Source organism: Protopterus annectens, chromosome 5.part0 (assembly GCF_019279795.1).
Source record: "Protopterus annectens isolate FY-2018-M chromosome 5.part0, PAN1.0, whole genome shotgun sequence".
Classification (NCBI taxonomy): Eukaryota; Metazoa; Chordata; order Ceratodontiformes; family Protopteridae; genus Protopterus; species Protopterus annectens.
In genome coordinates, this window is record NC_056735.1 from 1,169,563,094 (window position 1) to 1,169,579,348 (window position 16,255).

Genomic DNA, 16,255 nt, shown 5'->3' on the forward strand with positions numbered 1-16,255 from the left:
ACACTTGCTATCCTAGACTTAATAGCCTCCAAGGTGTGCTGCTGGTACTTCAGCATATGAAAAAGAGAATTGGTAGCCCTAATAGTTAGGGTGGCAGAGGTATAAACCTTCTTGCCCCACCTATCTAGGTTCCTAGACTCCCTGTTAGAGGGAACAGGATTCCTGGTAACAGTGGCCTTAACTCCTTTACGGCCCTGAGAAATAACCTATGGATCCACCAACAGATTCCTGAAAAGAAACAGATGAGAATCAGGGACCCTGTAGTACCTGTCAGGTTTCCTGGGAGCAGGAGGAACCGAATTTGGAGTCAAGGAATTTTCCAGAAAAACATTAACTTCCAACACGGGGAATAGCAAGAGGCTTATGCTGACGTAAATCCAGAAACTCCCTAATCCGTTTCTTAGACTGGGTATAATCCTGACTTTCCCATTTAAAATGTTCCCTGAGGGAATTTAGTCTCACCAAAAGAGAAATCCTCTGGAGGAGAGGCTGAAGGGATGGAATCCTCTGCATCTGAATCCTCAAAAGGAGAAAAAGCCTGAGAAAATTCCTCATCAACAGAAATGCTGGAAGAATCAGAACCTAAGCAGGACAAAACCTCAGGAGAAACATCCCTACTCCTTTTTAGGAGGAGGAGGCCAAGAACCCCTAAGAGTCAACAAATCATTAGCCATTTTAACCATTTGGGATTGAGGGGAATGAGAAGAAACTGGAGCCTGCCTTTTCACAGGCTTACGAATGGAAGATTTACCTGCAAGCCTGAAGGACTCGGGAGGCCTGGCAACCGCCGAAGTTGCAGCAGAAGTCTAAGGAAGAAGTTTGCTGTCAGAACGCAAAACAGAGGGCCTAGGACACTGCAGTCAGCTAAGCAGTTCCTCCTCCAGCAGAAGAGGTGACCAGCGACAGGTCGGAAGGCAAAACGGAGGCCGAAGGCCTAAGGAACTCTGACTCAATCAAGGCCTGCGGTTGTACATCTGCGGACTGCAGGGACTGCAAAGGCATCTCACTGGCTACCTCTGCGGACTGCAGGGACTGCAAAGGCATCTCACTGGCTACCTCCTGACTGACGACCAACATATCATCTGAGGACTTAGCTTTCTGAGGCCTGTCGAGGTCCTTATCCTTACGTTTCATCGGAATATCCGAAGCCTGAAGACCAGCGGACGCCATACCAATGAACTTAGGCCAAACTCCAAAATGCCTAGCCAAAACCTTAGCCCGACGACGGACAGTATGCGGATTAAAGGAGAGACAGAGATCACAAGTGGAAATGTCATGGTCAAGGCCTAAACAAATAATGCAATAGGAATGAAAATCTCTATGGGGAATCTGCTTTCCACAGGTAAGGTAATTATTAACTTTTTCTGACATTCGTTAAGGCAAGAAAAGAGGATTCCCAATGGGGTACTTAGCTGTAGTAGACTTCAAATCTTGTAGTTGAAAACCAACAAAGGTAAACTGCCGACCGGCACTCGTGCATGAAAAGCTTCTGCTTCGGGCTCCATGGCAAGGGAGACTGAGGAAGCGACGTTGGCTGCCTCCTTTTGTATCAGACGCCCTGACGTCCTTTACAACCGATGGCAACCGACGTAATTTTTACTTACCTTTGGTATTCTGGCCGACCGAGGGCTACCAGGAGCTGGATAACCCATTTGTTAGGACTGCAACAGTGAAACACGATGAACATCCAGCTCTGTGTAAAAGCCACTCAGCACCGGACTTTTCTCCTCGTATCCTCGTGACTAAGACTAGAATGGGAAAGCAAGCTGGAAAAATTAAAAGGTCTGATAAGGTGTGTGGATGACCAAATGTGCAACACTTGATTTCAGAAGATCTTGAAATCCTGGATGTATAAATATTAAACAGTTCCTTTGTGCATTACTTTATCTAAAGTCAAATTGATTTACTCCATGTGACTGTACTACAGCTTTGATTTTTTTTTATACTGTGGTGCTGGGTGGTTATTGGGGTTGTAGGTGTATGGAGATGTACGACAAGAAAATGTACAAAACAAGCAAAGTTTATGTATTATAAATTTAGACTGAAGTTGCGCTTTTGAGTATTATATCAGTAGATTTAATGCAGCAATATGTTATTCACGTAAGGGTACTTGCCCCTACTCTGCCCATTGTTATATAACTGGGGAGACCGTGCATTTGGCTATGGTGGAGGTGGTGCCAAAAGCAACCCCCCTCTACAAAAAAAGATTGCTTCGTTGATTTTTTATATTGATGCAAGTGTTTAACAATTTAACTGATAATCATTTGACATTACAAGTGTCCTGTTTGGGCTGTTTGATTCTGATTAGATGGTATTATTAGGGTGGGAAAAATATGTACAAAATTATGAAAACCCAATGAGCTATGACTAAAAAAAAATTCTGATTAAGTACAGAAAATAGACATAATGCTCTGACAAAAACCACATTATTAATCAGGTAAAAATGCTTCTGGCAAGCAAAAGAATCAATTTCTGGCAAACCCCAGTAATACAATACTAGTAACAGAAATATAAAAACTAAGTCTAAGGACCAGTACCCTGGAGTACTCTACCAAATCTAAAGTGCAGCAACTTTATGGCTAGTTTATACATTTAGCAGGGGTGTATGAGGTATATTGAAAAAGGAGGCAAAAGCCCTCCTACAAAATCACTTTAGTGGTATAGCAACAAATTATTAAAATAATCACAGTTAATTTTCTTGGTGTTCTTTAGATAGATATTTCAAGTGCTGCACTTGTGAATAGACAGCCATTTTCTTAAGACTAGTTCATTTATGTGATAGAATATGTGCACCAATTTAGGCTGCCCATATACAGACAGTGCAAACTTGCTAACTCTTGAGTAATATCTTCTACACCCTTCTAAGACTTAAGTAATAAGAAATGTCTCAAAATTGTTTGGCATCACAAAATTACTTACCCATTCTCCTCCTCTTCAGGCCAAATGTCATCTTCATAGAAAATATCATCTTGGGTGTTTTTAGAAACATAAGTAAACAATTCTGGAAACCTAAAAGACAAAAGAAAATTCAGTTTCAGAGTACAAGTGAAAACAAAATTAAAACTTGTTCAAAACAGTTTTATTTCGCAACCTTAAGTTACCACACATAAAAAGACAGTGCATTATCTACAGACACCAGGATAACAAAAACTAGGAAATAAAATCCATCAGCCACGGTAAATGATATAGCAATAACCCACGCCTGGGTGTGGGTAATGCTGGATTTACCCACGGTTGGCGTGGTTTGGGCCCGAGGGCGAAGCCCGAGGGACCAAACAAAGACAACCGTGGGTAAATCCAGCATTACCCACACCCAGAAGTGGTTATTGTTATTATAATGACATTATTTAAGAAAAGAAATAATTACTTTTCTTAAATAATGGCATTGTATAATGCCTCTTTGCTGCCCTTCCGCAGCTGTCTGGTGTTCCGGCAGTTCTCATGTACTGCGCATGCCTCGCAGTACATCAGAGCTGTGGGCAAAGCAACGGAGAACGCAAGATCTCCGTTGCTTGTCTCGCTATGTTAAATAGGTTTAACATAGCGAGACAGCTTTAAAATAAGCAACGGAGATCTCCGTTGCTTATTTTAAAGCTGTCTCGCTATGTTAAACTCATTTAACATAGTGAGACAGGTTAAAAAAAAAAAGCAACGGAGATCGCAAGATCTCCGTTGATTTTTACACACTGTGTCGCTATGTTAAAGGAGTTTAACATAGCGAGACAGCTTTAAAAAAAGCAACGGAGATCTGCGTTGCTTTTTTTAAACCTGTGTCGCTATGTTAAACTCTTTTAACATAGCGAGACAGTGTTTATATTTATCTGACGGAAAAGTCCGGGCGACCGGACCTTTTTCCGTTAGTATATTGAGGGATTTACAACGGGCACGCTGGTTAGGCTGGCCAATCAGCGTGCACGTTTTAGAGGAGGCATTGTATAATATCAGGTTACTCATGGTTACCAGTTTCAGGTTTACTGGAATATTCCTGCAGGAAGGATGACAACACTATCTTGAAATTTATATACCAAAGTCTTCAAAACCAGACACCTATGGTTGTAAAGACTACTGCCTCCATTACACAAATGATGTTACAGGGATGTAGTATGGTCAACACAATATTCAAAGTGAACTCTATGAGAAATGTGTGAAGAACAACGTTCTGCAAGACCTTCTTTCATCGCAGAATTCTTGCCAGGAATCATATGCAGGATCAAGGAAGCTGTACATACCTCCTTGCACTCCAGTATTTTGCCGTAGTTGACAACTTTTTTTTTCTTTTTTAACTATCAGAAAAGGAGAACAATGTATTTATTTGCATCAGCATAATCCAACTATGTTTTGAAATGGCGGTGGGGTGAGGTGAATCCCCTGTTTATCTCTGTTCTAGATACCTCCTAGATCCTACATTCTGAGATAGTTAATATAAGCCTGGTGTCTCCTACACCTTCAGCTGGTACACCTTACACAAGCACTTAAGGCAGTACCTTTGACTGGAGACCTACACACTGCAGAATGTCCTAGAATATTTACATTTTCATGAACTAAAGACAAACTTCCCTATAATGAGAAGGCATCCAAAGCATCCCCTGCACAGTTCTGTACAGAGGATTAAGACAGACTAAACAGCTGTTAAGATTCAACCTGCAGTCTTGGGTTTGGAGCTCCTCAGTCTGCCTACTATGTGACTTCAGTTAACTGTACAGTGCCCCTAAAATCATCCCTAAAAGATGTTATCTCTAGCATGTTTACGTGTTAATAATAAAAAATAGCCAGAAACAGAATAAATAGGGTATCAGGGGCTGGCTGCAACTTCCTAGATCCTGCACACTATGCCAAGCATGAATTCTGTGCAGAAAGAATATCACTGAACCCTCAGAAGAGGGAATCCCTAATGTTTCCAAATGAAGAGGTTCCCTCAAAATAAGAAATGAGTAACAGCTGAAAAGACAGTAGCACTAAAAGGAACAAAGGTATCTAAAAAGAACATAGTAAGCCAGATGCTTTTGATAGCATCTTGTCCAAAAATGTTTTAAACTATAGTTGTGCGCAGCAAATACCATAACAGCAGTCCTTTACTTTAACAGTACATCACAAACAGGTTTAGTAACCTTCTACATTCCTTATCCTGGTAGAACTTTTCTCAGCTGTTCTTCCAATGCGGACCACTGTCAGTCACATGCCTCTTAATGCACTCGGGTAGGCTGTTTGAGACCCCCACTAAGGCCAACAGTAGTCCATAACTGTTCTCTCCCAAAGAAACCTCTGCAAAGGAATAGAGCTTGCAGAGCCAGGCATGCAGTAACAAATAAAAACTTTGGAAATATTTATTTGCACAAAAAGAAGGCAAGCTGTGGAGCCAGAACAGACATGCCCCACAAAGGAAGGAAGGGCCGAAGGTGACTATTGTTAAGACTGACCTCCTCTGGAGTACTTACTCTTTCAGTAAGCACCCGGCATAAATGGGCTATCTTCAGCAAGGGTAGATTCACAAACAGTACTAGGTTAGCCACGGAAACCACAGCATTAAAGAATCATGTTACAATAGCAATGCATTTCTTGCCCAAGGGAACATACTAAACGTATGACGTTTGTGAATATGTGACCAGTACTGTATGATGTAGCTTGTAATCCACACTGGGTGCAAACATTTATAAATGGATGCAGACCGGTTACTACAAAAATATCTTGCAAGGGTGTATTTGCCAATTGAAAGGGTCATGCTGTAGGACAGCTAAGGGAAATATAATTGACCAAGTCAATTATGGATCTTCTGTCCATCTCTTGGAGTAAAAAAGTGATTATCACACTTTAGGAATATGACTCCTCTCACTTTCTGCAGAAACACAACGTGATAAATGATTCCAAGGGGATCCAGTTCCTGTCTGCCTGGAAAGCCATGGTCGACAAACCTCGCTGCTTTCCACAGACGGTTTGCACCCGGCACGCCTAGACTTCCGGCTGCTGGCAAAGGCTCTTGCCTCCCCCACATTGACTTTTTTTTAGGAAAGGTCTCGAAAGCAACATTACTGAAGTGAAATTAACCAATCAGAAGAAAATAAGGGTCATGCTAATAAATGCTAGGAGCTTAAACCAAAAACTACACTCTGGAAGCACTTCTATCACTAGAAGATGTAGATGTCTGTGCAGTCACAGAAACTTGGTTTAGGGCCTCAGAGAGTACCCTGCAATGCTGCAATGCCTTCCACACCTTTAGACCACAAAATGAATGTGTGAAAACCAAAGGTTTCAATCTATATTAGAGATAAATTCACCTCACATTTAGATACATTGGACAACTCCATGGAGCTACTCAAAGTCCAGGTTACAGTGGGTAAGACCGCCATTCAAGTCTTAGCCAGTTATAGGTCCTCCTCCATGTTTTACGACACCCACAAAGCCTACTTAACCAAACTTAAAATCTAAATTTTACCAAACACACTAGTTATGAGGGATTTCAATTATCCCACCAACTGGGAAACATAGTCTAGCCCCAAACTCACTAGCACAAAAGTTCCTTGACTTCGTGAATTCAATTGCCCTGGAGCAAATTGTCCATACCCAGACAAGAGGAAAGAATATTACAGATCTGGTCCTCACCAACATGTCAAACAGGTGCACTGCTGCATCTGTTGGACCCTCATTAGTTAAAGCGGACCACAAATCAGTCACCTTCGAACTGACACTACCACCAGAACTCACAAAAGGTGAAATCAAAATGAAAAACTTCACCAAGGCAGACTATACACTCCTAGGTGAAATTAAAAATGCATTCCAAGCCCCACCCCAAGCTGAAAGTGGTAACTATACCAAAGCTTACAGTAAAGCCCTAAACAATCACTTGCATAAGTGTATAAACTCAGCCGTACAAGACAGAATCAAAGCCAGAGCCACAAGTAAAATCAAGCTGCCATGGTGGACTTCCAGCATCAATAAACTCTACAATAAATGCAAAAAGTTGCTGTCCAAGAAAACAAAGACAAGGACCCAAACAAGGGAAAAGCACCCTCCTCAGGCTTAACAGGCAAATAAGACAACTTGTCAAATCCTCAAAGAGCTCCTTTGAGAGAAACCTAGCAAGTACTGCCAAGGATAACCATAAGGCCTCTTACAGCTGTGTATGTGACTTAAAGGATAGGACCCAAGCATATGCAGAACTGGTGGCCAACGGTATCACATACACTGACTCCACAGAGATAGCGAACCTGCTAGTGGATAGGTTTGGTGAACACGGCCTCTATGGGACTAGATGACATGCCTTGCTGTCTTCTAAACAGGCTAAAACATGAACTAGCATCACCACTAAGTACCCTCATCAATCATAGCCTAACCACAGGCTTCGTTCCTGAGGAATGAAGAACAGCTACAGTTATGACCCTCCACAAAGGTAGCCTAGCAACAGACACAGGGTATTACAGACCCATAAGTCTGACCAGCCTCATCTGAAAGGTCATGGAATGTATCATAAAGACATAGATAACCTCCAAACCCTGGAACCCATCCATTTCAGCTTTGTGAAGGCCAGATCCTGCCTGTTAAATCTGGTGAATTTCTTTGAAATTGTGACCAAGGCCATAGAGGACAGCAAATCTGTGCACACACCATACATGAACCTGGCAAAGGCTTTCAACATAATCTCACATTCAAGCATTACCAATGAACTTAGCAAACTGAATGTACACCCTTTCAAAAAGATGGGTTGCCAAATGGCTCACAAACCAGACACATACAAAGTGGGTAACTCCACATCAACCAGCAGACCTGTCAGTAGCAGGGTGCCACAGGGCTCAGTGCTGTTTGGTATATACTTCTCAGAAGTTCAGGTCAAAACGAAAGGGTTGTGGGAACTTGTGGCTGACCAAGTTTAGAGACAACTGCAAACTATATGCAATCACTGAATCCCCAAAATGATGTCAGTATACACTCTAGGATGGTCTCTCACAGACTGACTGATGCACTAGTCACGGTCTCAAATGCCAAGAAATGCATCATCATTCCCATTGATACAAATAATGTCCCTTCACAGTATCAAATCAATAAAAATACCTTAAATACCCATGCAACCTTAACTTCAACCACCACATCTACCATTTTCCACATAGCTCACTTGATTAGTAAGGGCATTGCTTTGACAGCAAAAGAAGTTATAACCCTTCCCTATACTCGGCACTTATCCAGCCCATAATTGAGTATAACACCCCATTCGTTATGTACCGTACTAAGCACATACAGCAATTAGTGAGACCTCAGAGGTTTTTAACAAAAATGATAAAGGGCCTCCAGCATGTGCCTTACACAGACAGACTAAAAACCCTGTCACTATACTCTGTATCGTACAGACTTCTTAGGGGAGACTTATGCCTTGCCTACACTGCAACTCAAGACCCAAACCTAAAGAATTTACTGCATATCTTAAATCAAATTACTCTAGAGCTACCCGTTCCAGGGATTTAAATATGGTATGCAAATTAAACAGGACATGCTGGAAGGACAGCTTTATCTCCCAGTGACTGCCTAGTTTTTGGAACAGACTACCAATCCATGTGAAACAGAGTACCTCTATAACACTGTTCAAGAGGAACCTGGATGAGTGGATGGTACACAGAAAATTCTTACTGGGGATAGTACCAACAACCCTCCTGTACATGGGCAGTCATCACTAAATGCAATCTTGGGGATTGACTAGTACCTCTAGGGTATTACATTTGGTCGAAGCGACTAGGCTTAAAATGACCTCCGGGGCTTGATAACCTAGTAATCACCTATGATCCTATAAGGGCATTTTGCTGTTGGGGGAAAACAGCGTAAAAAAACTGGTCAGGTAGCAGATCAAATGTAATGCAAGACACATGTTCTGATAATTCATAGTCTTTTAAAGGCATACAAAACTGAAACATTATGCATAAGTAGATCTGCTCATGAAAAGCTGAAAGATGGACGTGGTCAATGCCTTTTGGTACTTTCAGTCGAAGGTTCTTTGCAGGAGATAAATGCAATGGACACCTCAAAATCCAGTTTCCAATGGAACTAGAATGTTCTTCAGATGTGAAGTTCAAATCCGAGAATAGACAGGAGTGAACAAGACCCCAAAAGACTGGAGTGAGATGAAGATTATGGTTTAATTTCTTCACATCTTTTGTGCTTCTAATACCATGATAGGAATGGAGCCCCTTCCTATGTCAAAGTATGTTTAAAGTTCACAAAATTGGCACTGTTTCAATCTTTGATGTTAGCCAAAAGTGCTATCTGCAGCATTCACAATGTGGCCTGACTGACTCGTTCTGCAATTCATATAGAGTTGCATGTGTCGGTAACATTTCTAAATATGACTGTAAATTCTTTTTTATGAAACCCATTGCTTCTTCTACTACTGGAACCATCTGGGTATCCTTCCACATTGCCCTTGTTTCAGTCTCCAAATCCTGTTATTTTATGACTTTGCGTCTCTGTACATGAGGCACTGTAGTCACTGGGTATAGCAATTTCAAGGATCAATGCTACTTTTGTCTTCATTTTATGGACTACTATATCTGTTTTTTACCATCTACTTTTTGAACTATTGGTAATGAGTTAGCCCATGTGATACAAACTTAATTTTCTGTAACATTTTGTGGCCCATGTTTCCAATTATTCTCAGCTACTTCAATATTATAATGCTTCAACAATCCCCAAAGCAACAGTCTTGCCACATTATTATACCTTTTGCCATTAGTGTATCACACCCAGCAACAAGATGTGCGACTGCTTCCAATTCTGTTTTACAAAACCTGCATTTGTCCGTTTCTCTGATATGTTCAATGGACTTCGCAAACCAATGTGTATGCAAGTTCATAGGTTGGTACTAGGCTATTGGCCCTAGGGCCTATACAAGCCCAGCCATAACAATTCCTTGGCTATTTCTTCACACAATATTTACTTCCCTGCGCCCCTGTCTAGCAGGGTGACTGACGTGATCCCCGGGGTGAATTTCCTATCTCCCATCCAATCATCAAGGTTCCTTTTGAAGAGGGCCAAAGAGGTGCTCTGCTTGACATGTATGGGCAGTTTATTTCAGAGTCTGGGGAGTCCGTGGGTCAGGAACCTATCCCTCCAGCATGTTTTATTCATTGTGATGACAAGGTTTAGATACCTGGAGCATGTGACTCTGAGGGACTGGGATTTCTTTAAGTGTAGCATGTCCAACAGCTCTGGGTTTGACATGGCCTTGTATGTTAAGCAGAGGTTGCCTCTGAGTAGACGATATGTGACAGAGTATAGCTGAAGTTTGTTTAGATGGTCAGCATAGGGCATCTGCTTTAGGCCTGCGATTCATTTAGTAAGGTATTTCTACGGCCTTTCCAGTTGTTGCAGATGTCTTGAGAGGTACATACCAAAAGGGGCATTGTATTCTATAATGGGTCTAATGAGGGATGAGTACAGTGCGACAATGACCTCCCTTTTTCTGGATGAAAAGCCCTTGGTGATGAGGTGTGCCACTTAGAAGTCTACTATTCTGGGCTGCCAATATTAACCTTTCTTCTTTTGGTTTAAATTCACCTCTCCTTAACCATTCTTGCATTAGATAGTGATCGACATGAGGTTGTTCCAGGAATTTTCTGTACTTGCAACTACATTTATGCATTTTCCACATTTCTTGGCTTCAAATGTGATCGTTCAACCTTATATTCTTTTTTATTTTTTGGCACATTCAATTGCTGCTTGATTTTTATCTACTTCTGGTTTGATTTCCATTCCTGCTTGACACATATATGCTTCTGCTAAACTAAGCAAGGAAGTCATCTTGGACTTGTTCTCCTCAGGTTTTAAAACCTTCACTATGTTTGGATCTTGTGAGGTCCGCATATACGTATGCAATTCTATGACTGCAGATCTATACCCATCAGTTTTGAGAGGCCCAAATCTCCTTCAGAATGGGGAATATATAATCTTGGTATTAAGTGCTTTTTATATATCATTTGAAAAGAATGAAGCATTTTTCTAGTTTTCCTGTCCAGCTGATCTATTGCCTTTTGGGACCAGTCACTCTCCCCAAAGCTGTAAGTTAGAACAGGAAGAGTAAATTGGTTTACAGCCTGGACATTGTTCCTAGATGTCAGGGCTGTTTTTAGTATTAATTTTAATCTTCTAAAACATTCCTTACTAAGTTTTATTCACATTTGTTCATGTTTTACTGTTGATCCTTCAAAAATTCCCAAATATTTATACACTTCCGTTTGCTTGAGTTCTTTGGTGCTACAGTTTTCTCTCTAAATATTGCTTTTGCGAATTTATCAAGACCAAATGACAGTCTTATATCATCTGAGAACATTTTGACCACTTGCAGTTGTGCTTTCAGTTCCTCATCTGATGAACTACACAGTTTTAAATCATCCACAAAAAGATAAGTCTTTCCACTTTGTTGTTTTCTAGGAGCTAAATTGTAGCCATGACCTGATCTGTTAAGTAAACTGATTAATAGGTTAAGGGCAAGACAAAAGAGCAGCAGAGACAGAGTCACCCTGTAATAACCCCCTTCGAATTTGCATCGCTGTGATAATAATTTGTCCATTATCATGCTTTAGCTCTAAGGTGGCTTGCCACTGTTTCATGGTCACTGCAATGTAATCAATGCATGCTGCATCTTATTTGCAAAGACTTTTTATCCATGAATGTAGGATGCTGTCAAATGTCTGTAGTCCATCCATGCCATACTTAGATCTCCCTTTTTTTTTTTTTTTTTTTTTTTTTTTACCAACAAATGATCCTTTGTTCCATATGACTTTCTTTTGTTAACCTTTTGTTCTATTGCCATGATTGAGTTTTCTTCTAAATGACTATACTGTCGGCATCAATTCCAGTATACAGTTTATACACTGTTGGAAGACCAGTTATTAGTCTATAGTTATAAAGATTACCTTGTAGGTTCACTCTTAAGGAAGAGTATCCTTTTTCCTATTGTTACCCAGGTTGGTGTCTGTTCGGGATGAGCATATGAATAGTTTTTACTAATGACTAAATCTTCATATAAGTTAGGTACAGCATCTGGGCTTAGGGTTTTCTAATTACGAACTTTTCTTAATTTTGTTTCAATTTATCTGACTGTTACTTCATCCCATTTCATATCCTGTACATTTGAACATCTTATATCCATTCAGCATCTTTATGTTCCAGATTCATAGATATTTCTCCAAAATGTGTCTATTTCTTCTTTTTTGGTGGTGTTTCTATCCTTTTTACCTTGTTTCCCAATTCTCTAGAAAACTGTTTCCGTCATCAATGCTGTTGTGTCTTTCGGCTTTTCCCATTTAGGGGTCGCCACAGCGGAACTCCGGTCCGCTATTGATTGGCAGTAGATTTTTACATGCCGAGTTGCCAGCCCTGAGGCATAACCTTCAACGAAGGTACGCCCATTCACACGTCTTCTCACAGAAGACGCTCTAGCTGAAAATCGAACAGGACAACGTCTTACTGTGAGGCGACAACGCTACCGCAGCACCACCACCACAATTTTTTTCGGTCATCAATAAATTGCTTATTTTGTACTTTTCCTTTATATTTATCTGCATATCTCCCATGTTTTTCTGCCTGTACTGACAACTTTAGTTTATCTGCAATAATGTACGCTTGATCCTGGTGTGTTCAGATAGTGCTTGTTGTGTTTATCATGTCTATCTTTCGAAGTATTTTTGTTGATCTGTTCCTCCATCTGTACTCTTCTTGTCTTACTTGCTTTATATTTTTCTCTATTCAATACTTCCATGATGGCATTTAATTTCTCCCCTTCCTTTCCCTTACTATCTATCCTGTGCTTTTGTGGTAAGACTATCTGCTACTAATTTAGCTGCACAGTAATACATCCTATTTACTTGATTACTGTGCTCATTTGTTTTTATTAGATATATACATTTAGACATATATACATCTGTTTATTAGAATATATGTGTAGTAAAAATAACAGTGCATGTAGACTTTTGTTTGTTACAATATATGTAGGAAAGTATAGTCAGTTAGATGCATGTACATTTCTGTTTGCTGGTATACATATATATTAAAGGGTTAAACTCCTCTTAGCTAAAATTCATGAAGAAAAAAAAAGCGCATCTAGCTATATGTAACTTGAATGTTCAGTGTCTGGTATGTTAAGGAAGATGCTGATAAGAATAACTCCTTAATTCAAGTAAAAAAGGCATTCAGCTGTATGCAACTGTGTCTGGTACAACTACAAGGGAAAATGCTAAGGATGACTCCTTAACTCCCGAGATTCAGGTGCAAGAAAGGAATAACTCTCTTACTGGAGGCAAGGACGACTCACTACTGTCACATAATTTACCTTGAAACAAAACACAAAGTAGCTTATCAACAGACTGCATGAGATCAAACGAATTCCAAAACTATTAACATCAACAGGCTGTTTTCATGGAACAAGATCCGAATGGCACGAGAAAGAATATGAAAAGCACATTAAAAGTGTACGATGTTAGATCTAATGTCTTGTTAGATCTGTACACTGGAGATAATCTGTGCTGTTTGAAAAGTATAATTTGAAACAGTAAAAGCTATAAACTGTACAGTATTGTACCCGTCTTCTGTTGTACAGACAAGTTATTTTATTAGTACTGCGCAAAGTTTAAGAGGTTAATAGTCTGCAAAGTTCTAACATTTTGGGTCTTACTAACTTTCTGTAATCTACTTCTTTTATCAATCTTAATATGTCTAACCATCTCTATTAAATCAAGCAACTGTGCCCTTAGATCATTTTCTTCTACACTAAAGGCACATTCTTTGTTCTCTGTTTCCTACGAGCATTCTACAGAAAGTTCCAGAAAATCTTACTGTGCCGTATTATCTTTAGCTTCATCCTGTGTCATCCTTTACTCTTTCATATGGGAACTCACTGTTCAATCACTCCACAAAACTGACTGCCTCCAAGTTGCCATAATTTTCTGTTCCTTCCCTTGCTGTGCAAATCCAACTGAACTTCTGTACTGGTTTCCTACTGAAGGCACCAAAGTATCTTTATAGGGCAACTGATCAGATGCTTCCCACTCCACTGGTTTCTCCTAGATTTGGGGACTCACTGTTCTATCACACTGTGATGTTATCAGAGCAAGACCTTCTACACTACATCCTTCATTTTGCAAGTAATCCATAACTTCAATTTCTATTTCTTTAACTTCTCTATTTCTAATCCTCTTTTCTACTCCCCCACTATTTTCTTCTTTATACTTTTTTTTGTTCTGTAAAATTTTCCATATCTGGATCCCTTTGCCTGCATTCAAATATCTTTGGAACTACTTTTTTGTATACATTAGTTTTCCTTTTTCCTTTGCATAAATATTGCACCATAATAAATCTCTTTCTTTCCCATGTCCCTATTTCTTCTTCAGATGTCTCCCGCTCCTCTCGTTTCTCCTTACTTGGGGATTCACTGTGCCATCATACTGTGACAACCTGTGTTAAACTTTATACACTACCATCCTTCACTTCACAGGTGTCATAACTTCAGCTTCTATTTTTTTTTAACTTCTACTTTACTAATTTTCTGTTCTACAGTTCCCCCTTTGTGATCTTTTTGGTACTGAGAAATTTCCCATATCTGGGTGCCTTTGCCTGTATTTCTATTCAAACATCTTTGCAGCTGCTTTTTTGTATTTATTAATTTGATTTTCTCCTTTGCATAAATATTGCACCATATCAGATCTCTCTCTTTCCCATATCCGTATTTCTTTTTTTGTAACTTTTAAAAATCTCTAGATTTTGCCCTTTATATTTTCACACTATCAGGTTGCTTCTTTTTCCAAATGGCCCAAGGTTTCTTAGTCTATATAATGTTTTTCATAAATCTGTTGTACTAATGAATACAAATTGACATAGGTTCATAGGTTCATACTAGGCTATCTGCCCTAGGGCATTTATAAGCCTAGCCAGAGTGTGTTTGGCTTTCGCCACCCATTTTAAATTAATTTTGCTATGCCCTTTTTCGAGGTTAGTATACTGTGCCTCTGTCTAACAGCGACACAGAAGTGATACTCGGGGTAAACCTACGATCTCCCATCCACTCAAGATTCCTCTTGAAGAGAGTCAATGAGGGACTCTGCCTAACCTGGACTGGGATTTTATTCCAGAGTGAAGGGAGCCTCTGGGTTATGAATCTGTCCCTCCAGCATGTCCTATTTATTTCAGTGCTGAGGTTCAAGCCTCTCGAGCGCGTAGCTCGATGGGATTTGGATTTTCTGAGGTGCAGCATGTCCATTAATTCCGGGTTGGACATGGCTTTATACGTCAGGCACAGATCGCCTCTGAGCAGGCAGTATGCCACTGAGTAGACCTGGAGTTTCTTTAACCGGGCAGCATATGGCATCTGTTTGAGCCCTTTGATCCTCTTGGTGAGGTACTTTCGGGGTCTTTCCAGTTGCTGCAGGTGTCTGGTAAGGTACATCCCAAAAGGGGCATTGTACTCAATTATGGGCCTGATGAGGGATGAGTAAAGAGGCATGATGACCTCCCCTGATCTAGATGTGAATCCCTTCATGATTAGGTGGGCTATATAAAATGTTTTTCTAACCAATTTGGCCACATGGTTGTCAAATGAGGGATTGCTATCAACTTGGGTCCCCAGGTCCCTAATTACTTCTTCTGTACTTAATGGATTACCACCTATGTGGTAATTTGTGGGCACTTTGTTTTTGCCAAAGGGGATGTCTATACACTTTTTGGTGTTTAGCTTGAGCATCTGAAGCTTTTTCTTGTGCAAGTATTTTTCCTTCCTCAAGTTTATCCTTAATCTTCATGTATATCTTCTGCCCAGAAATTACGGTAGTGTAATGTAGCCAATGTGCATCAAGATAATTTAATAACCGGAGATGGTGTTGATAAATGTTTACATAAATGTTTAACATTCTGTCTTCCCAACAGAAGAGACAGAAATATGGGAAGGAAACAAAACCGGTCCTAGTTCAGTAGTGCAAAACCAAGAGTTTAAGACAGAAGTTTTATTAATCAGCAGAAATGGTATTAATGAAGAACTGTATGTTATCACCATACATACAGATGAATGGTGGTGCAGGGCAGAACCAGCATAGATCCTTATAATTACTCTGGCAGTTCTTGGAGTGTAAACTAAAAAAAAAAAAAACTCAGTAAACTTAACACATGTTCCAAAGCTGGAGTAAAAGTACAACAACCTTTCTCTGGTTTAAACAAAATAACAGCAGAGCTTATATGATGCACTCGACTCAAGCATGGTATAACTGTGCATAAAAGTAAATCCTAAATATCC

General features: G+C 40.1%; 1 protein-coding gene across 1 annotated transcript in view; it reads right to left on the minus strand.

The window, feature by feature from the left end:
• The window catches only part of XRN1 (5'-3' exoribonuclease 1), a 2,408,514-nt gene that overhangs the window by 750,791 nt on the left and 1,641,468 nt on the right, over positions 1–16,255 (minus strand). Inside the window, exon 32 of the mRNA XM_044071018.1 lies at positions 2,920–3,009. Coding sequence (XP_043926953.1) covers positions 2,920–3,009 — 90 coding nt within the window. The remainder of the gene's footprint in view (positions 1–2,919; positions 3,010–16,255) is intronic.